This window comes from Pogona vitticeps, chromosome 11 (assembly GCF_051106095.1).
Source record: "Pogona vitticeps strain Pit_001003342236 chromosome 11, PviZW2.1, whole genome shotgun sequence".
Classification (NCBI taxonomy): domain Eukaryota; kingdom Metazoa; phylum Chordata; class Lepidosauria; order Squamata; family Agamidae; genus Pogona; species Pogona vitticeps.
The window spans coordinates 2821444-2827345 of NC_135793.1; the positions used below are offsets into that span (position 1 = coordinate 2821444).

General features: G+C 50.9%; 1 protein-coding gene across 1 annotated transcript; it reads left to right on the top strand.

The window, feature by feature from the left end:
• Nucleotides 1-2073: 2073 nt before the first annotated feature.
• Nucleotides 2074-4856, top strand: LOC110074355 (protein shisa-1). The gene is made up of 2 exons (XM_072981295.2): nt 2074-2512; nt 3128-4856. Exons 1-2 carry the CDS (start codon nt 2233-2235, stop codon nt 3475-3477), a joined length of 630 nt encoding a protein of 209 aa, XP_072837396.2. The 5' UTR covers nt 2074-2232; the 3' UTR covers nt 3478-4856.
• The last annotated feature ends 1046 nt before the right edge of the window (nt 4857-5902 follow it).

Below are 5902 nucleotides of genomic sequence, written 5' to 3' on the forward strand. Positions count from 1 at the left end.
GACCGCCCAAGCCATTGGTCAGAGGGGAGAAACCGAGATCCAGACATTGCCAGAAAGCTGTGTTGAAATCCAACAAGCTTCAGCATTTCAGGACCACACTGTTAGCTTTTAATTATTTAGAAAGACAATTAGACAAAGCTCTCCCCTCATGCCCTGACGGACTTCTTCAACGGCCAGTCAAGATCCAGAAGTATTGAGCTGCTCCGTTGAATCCTCAGTTAAGCTTCATAACTCAGGGCAGGAGAGGAATCTAGGGAATTGTCTTATCGACACAAAAATTATATTATGTGTGACTTTTCATTTCCATAGCTTCTGGAAGATTGTACCGGAAGGTACCCTGAAGCTTTTTAAGGATGACATTTCTGCAACCCTAGTTAAACTCAGAAGAGGCAGATCCAGTCCGGAGCCCAGGCTGTGCTTCCGGAATGAACTTTTCCCTCCCCCGGGATGCTAGAAGCAGGGGCTTGCTAAACACATGTTTTCAATGTATGGCTCTTTATTACCAATAAAGTGTGGACGTGTAGCATTTTGACACTGGGTTATCAGTGTGGTTTGTGCAGCACCTGATGAGATCCAACAGAGGCTGCTGCTTGGCATGGATGGATCAGATTGTGAAGATGCCTTTTCCGCTGTTGTTGACATGTGTGGTCAAGGCTCTTCCAATTTACAGCGATCCTATGAATGACCTATCTCCAAAATGTCCTGTCCTCAACCGCCCGACTCAGCTCTTGTAAGGTCAAGCCTGTGGCTTCCTTTAGGGGGCTGGGAGGTTCACTTCCCCACTGGGCCACCTTGAGAGGGGCTGGACCCGATGTTTCATAGGGTGTTTTCCAGTTCTGCAGTTCAAAGGTCATCCAAAAGGTTTTATCTAGGACCCATTGGTCCATCTTTCTGGCAGCCCGGGGTAGGTATCTGCAAAGCTGTCCTTCAGCATCATAGTTCAAACACATCTCCCTCCACCCACCCCAAACCCACTCAGCTGTCTTTCAGACGTAGTTATCTCTATATACTTGTTCCTAGTTTGCCCTGGCAATGTAGGGCCCTCTGGATGTTCTTGAAATCCACTCAACACAACCGGTGTTGAGAGGCAGTGTGGTGTAGCAGTTACAGCCTGGCAATTAGACCTCACCAGATCTGGGTTCCCCACGGGGGCCACTAAACTTCCTGGGGGACGGTCACAGGGCCAGGCAGGCCCTCTCAGTCTGACCCACCTCGCAAGGGTTGTTGTGATTGGCAGGAGTCTCAAGGACGCCACCCTCCCCAAGGCCATTGAAAACAAAGTAGAAGAGAGGTGTAGCAAATCAATAAATATGAGCAGCAATATAGGGAGAAGCTCTTAGCAGGTGAGCCTGCTTACCACCCACCCTGAAGCACCACTTTCCAAATGCTGTAAATTAAGATAGTTCTCTTAAAGGCACTGGAGCCTAGCAGTGGTGGCTAGTTGGCAACCCTCTTTTCTGGCTAGACCCGAGAGAGATTCGTATCTCTTGCCACAACGTTTAACGATTCTTCACGCCAATCTTCCTGCTTGGTTGGCGTCAGGCGGCACCTTTACTCTGAAAGGATTGCGAAGGGGATCCACTTACTCCCACGTAAATAAAAGAGGGGGCACTACCTTGCTCCCTGCGTGCTTACTCTGAAATAAATCCACGCTTTCATGGTCCAGCGTGCAATACACTCTCTTGCAGGGAAGTAAATCCTATGGAATAGAACGAGATTTACTTCTGAGTAACTGTCTGTAGGTTCCGGCTATTGGGCCGGAGGCAGTTTTGCACTAAAACCAGCCGTGCCATCGCCACCTCGTCGAAACGTGCCTTTTCCTAACGCCAAGCTACAAATCTCAATAGGCTTCCTCAAGAGCAACCCCCTCAGACCCACCCACCCCCATCCCCGTCGTCGCCCAGGTCTTTGGTGCTTAAGGAAGCCCCTGCCTCGGGCACACGCCCTGTTACTCAAGAGTAAGGCCATTAAACATGTTAGGATCGGACTAGCGGGGGGCGCAGCAGGCCAGGTGCGTAGAGGTTTAAGGCGCTCCTCCACCATCCATGGGCAAGGATCGGGGCCAGGCCAGCTGAGACGAGTTTCGAACCCCGACGTACAGTATATAAAAGCCAGGGCGGGGGGAGGGAGCGCTGGGATGGCGTTCATGTGTGGATCCCGCGCAGGCGCTCCGACGGGGCGGACTGAAGCCCAGAGACCCGCGCCCTCAGCTTCCAAGGGGGCCCGGGCACCATGCGGTGGGCCCTGCTGTGGGCCCTGATCCCTTGTTGGGGGCCCGAGGGGCTCCTGGCCGCCGAGGGGGAGCTGTGCCGCGCTTGGGCCGACCAGCAGCCGCGCAAGCCCTTCCGCTGCCCGAGGAAGCGCGACGGCCCGGCCGCCACCTTCTGTTGCGGGAGCTGCCGCCGTCCGTACTGTTGCGCGGCCGCCGAGGATCGCCTGGACCAGCCGCGCTGCGGGGCGCAGCCCCAGCCCGGACCCGAGGCCGGCGCTTCCCCTCCGCCGCTTCTGCAAAGTAGGCGAAGTTTGGAAAGCGCGCAACCCTCGCGGAAAAAAATCCGCTCTTCCCGGGAGACTCCGGGGGCTCCGCGCTGGGGAAGTAATTCGTTGCAAGGAGAGTAGTTAAATCCGACTACAGTAGTTAGGGGTTGGTTTGTTTCTCTCTTACGGTAAAACGGCAAACCTTTGTAGGTTTTCCTCAAGAGTAAGCCCCTCTTTCCATGGCCACTGGTAACGAGGGTGTAGCTTGTTGGCTAGTTAGCAATCCTGATGTAAATTTCAGGATGTGGGAGGGGGGTCCTCCATCACAGACTAGCTTGTAGCTGGCCCTTCCGCTCTGCATTTTTACTGGAACATAAGCGAATTCCAAGAACTCCCAACATAGCTGAGCCCCATTTCTAAGCTGATGCAAAGAACAGCCATCTGTCTATCTAGGACCAGAGATACTTGGAGGGGAGGTCGGCCTGCATGAGTGGGTGCTCTCTGAAAGGTCTAACGATGTCGGCCATCAAAATGTTCAAAGGACAGGAGGTGTGTGTGTGTGTGTGTGTGAGATCCCCACCTGAGAGCAGGAGCATCCGTGGCACCTTCTCAGCTGGGCTTTCTGTTTCTTTTTCTTCTTGATTTCCAGTCTTGCGGGTCATGGCCTTGTTTTGTTCCGGCGTGCTGGCTTTTCTGCTGGGCTTTGTGGGCCTCCGTTACCTCTACTTCTGCCTGGAGAGCTGCCTCGAGTCCTTCATGGAGGAACCCCCACAAATCCCAACGGATGAGATCGACAGATCGGCTGGGTGTCCCATCACGGACCACCGACAGATCTCGCTTGACGACCCGCCGCCTCCTTACAGCGCCTGCGTGAGCACTGGCCCCCCGTCTTTGGGCGCTGCAGACTGCCAGCGTTCCCGAAGCCTGTCTTCTACCTTGGACCACGAGACACTTGTCCAGTTCCGTCGTGGCACGCCAGAAACCCCAGGGATGGGGTAACCAACCCTCTTGCTTTTGGCCAACGTCGGCCCCTTCCATCTAGAACAGATGTTACTTCTTACCCAAACTAGCAACCATCATTTGACTCAAGACGAGACTTGCTTTTAAGCTTACAGAATCGGATTAGCTTTGTACAATGTTTTTATCAGTGTGTGTTACATAGGCAAGATGTTGTGTTTTTAAATTTAGTGCCCTGCGTCCTGACTTCCGTCCTTCCCCTTTTTCCTGATAACGAGGCACTGGTGTGCCAGAAGAAGCCTTGGCCCAAGTGAGCTCCTGGTGGATAGCCCTCTGAGTGAATTCTGGACTACATTGCCTATGAGCCACACCAACAGATGTGAGGAATGCTGAGAGTTAAAGAGAAAGAGGGCCACCCTTCACCTACCCCTATCTCACCGATATCCTGGAATGTGCCCTGAGATATTTGCTACGATGGCTCTATAATGGAGTTTGCTTAGAGCAGTGGTCCCCAACCTTGGGCCTCCAGCTGCTCCTGGACTACAACTCCCAGAAACCTTCACCACCACATCTGCTGGCCAGGATTTCTGGGAGCTGAAGTCCGAGAACATCTGGAAGCCCAAGGTTGGGGACCACTGGCTTAGAGCATTGGTTGCCAACTTTGGGTCCCCAGATGTTCTTGGACTACAACTCCCAGAAATCCTAGCACAGCAAGTAGTGGAAAGGCTTCTGGGAGTTTTGGTCCAGGAACATCTGGGGACCCACGGTGAGGAACCACTGCCCTAGAAGAGATAAACTGATCCCCTTGCCTCCAGTCGGTGGGGCCATCCTGGAGATAAAAGATTTATCCCCTGCCTCCTCATCAGTAGACATAATTTGTCTCAGTGACCAAAGAAGAGGAGGTCTTTCCATTCTGGCCACTGGGAGCAAAGGTTTGGACTACATTCCCCATCACTTTACTTTGGCGTTGCATTCCAGGATATTGGATCCTTTCTCAAAAGCACCGTCCGTGTTAAACTTCCTCCAAAAGGACCTCAGAATGGACCTCGGAGGAAATCCTTTTTGGCCTGCTTATCTGTGGATCATGTGTGTCTATATGTGTGTGTGTTTGTGTAACCATTCAGACTTGAGACCTAGTGTTATCTACATGCTGGTATGATACCCTCAGGGGTGTGTTTGCTCACTTCCCTTTGAAGTCCCATACCTTCTGGACACCTATGGTTTTTAAAAAGTTGACAACTGTACGATATTTCTGCGTTTTTAACCCTAACGAGGCAAGACAAGCCGAGGAGAGGTGTGTGCCACTTGAACGAAGGGCTTTGGGGAGGGTTAAAGTCATCTTAGCACACACATCGGTACTGGTTTAGTTTTGCTTAACAATATATGTACCCAACAGTCAATAAAAATATGTGCGCAGCCTTTTCCCTGTCTGATCTCTGGGACTGGTTAGCTTAATGGCTGATATGATTCCACGCCCTGGTTTGTATATCCGGATGCATGTCTCTGTATATATATGAATGAATGAATGAATGAACATTCTGAGTTGGGAAGTAAATATATATGAATTCCAGAGTGATCTCTGGAATGTCCTGTCTCCAACAGCTCAGGTCTTGCAAACTCAACTCTATGGCTTCCTTTAGGGAGCCAATTCATCTCCTATTTGCCCTTCCTCTTTTCCCGCTGCCTGCAAATTTTCTTATGCTTACTTAAAACTTTCCCCCACTTAGTTTTGGCATTACACTGGCCCAAGTTTTAAAAATTGCAGAAATGACTCTCTTTTTTGGAAGAGTCTCTAAGATATTTTTCTCTGCATCTCTCCTTTTCATCCAGCAAATTTCACCCACTCTCCAACCTCTTCCACTGCATGTGTAGCTTTTAAAAAAAATCTTGCCCATGGAAAGCTTTGAAGATCAAACTACAGCAAAGCCAGCAGAACAGACTAAAAGGAAGAACGAACAGCCATTCTCCCCATCCCCCAGTGATACTGGCAGGCCACACTTTTTCTGTCTCGGGAGGTTGGAAAGTCAAGGCAGTCAAGAGAAATGTGGACGAGGATGACACAAAAGCTCTTTAAAACCCAAGAAGGGCACCGTGGATTAAAGGCAAGCGGATGCAGCAGGAAATGTGATAGCAGCAGGGTTTCAATTCTTCCAGTTAAGCTTTATTTGAACTTTCTAAAATCCGTTGCCTCTAGGGAAATACGTTTTTCTCCATGGGGGAGAGGCTCGGATTGTGACTTCTGCTTAGATGGCCAAGTGGCGCTGCTGTAGGACATGGCACACAATGGGTGCCATATTAACAGATGCTGTGTTTTAAGTGGTGCATCTCCAGTGGTGTAAGCCGGCAGAAGGCATCGTCCGGTCTATGAGTCAAGCTGTTCCTGAGTTTCTCCAAGCATCTCCACCACCCGCCTTCCCGATCCATAAAAGAAAAATGTCTGCTACAAGAAAGCCCCACAGACTATGCC

Excerpts from the sequence above, each read along its gene's own strand:
- LOC110074355 (XM_072981295.2), top strand. The coding sequence starts at position 2,233 with ATGCGGTGGGCCCTGCTGTGGGCCCTGATCCCTTGTTGGGGGCCCGAG. Across the intron at positions 2,513-3,127 it reads CCCTCCGCCGCTTCTGCAAA|TCTTGCGGGTCATGGCCTTG; the intron begins GTAGGCGAAGTT and ends CTTGATTTCCAG.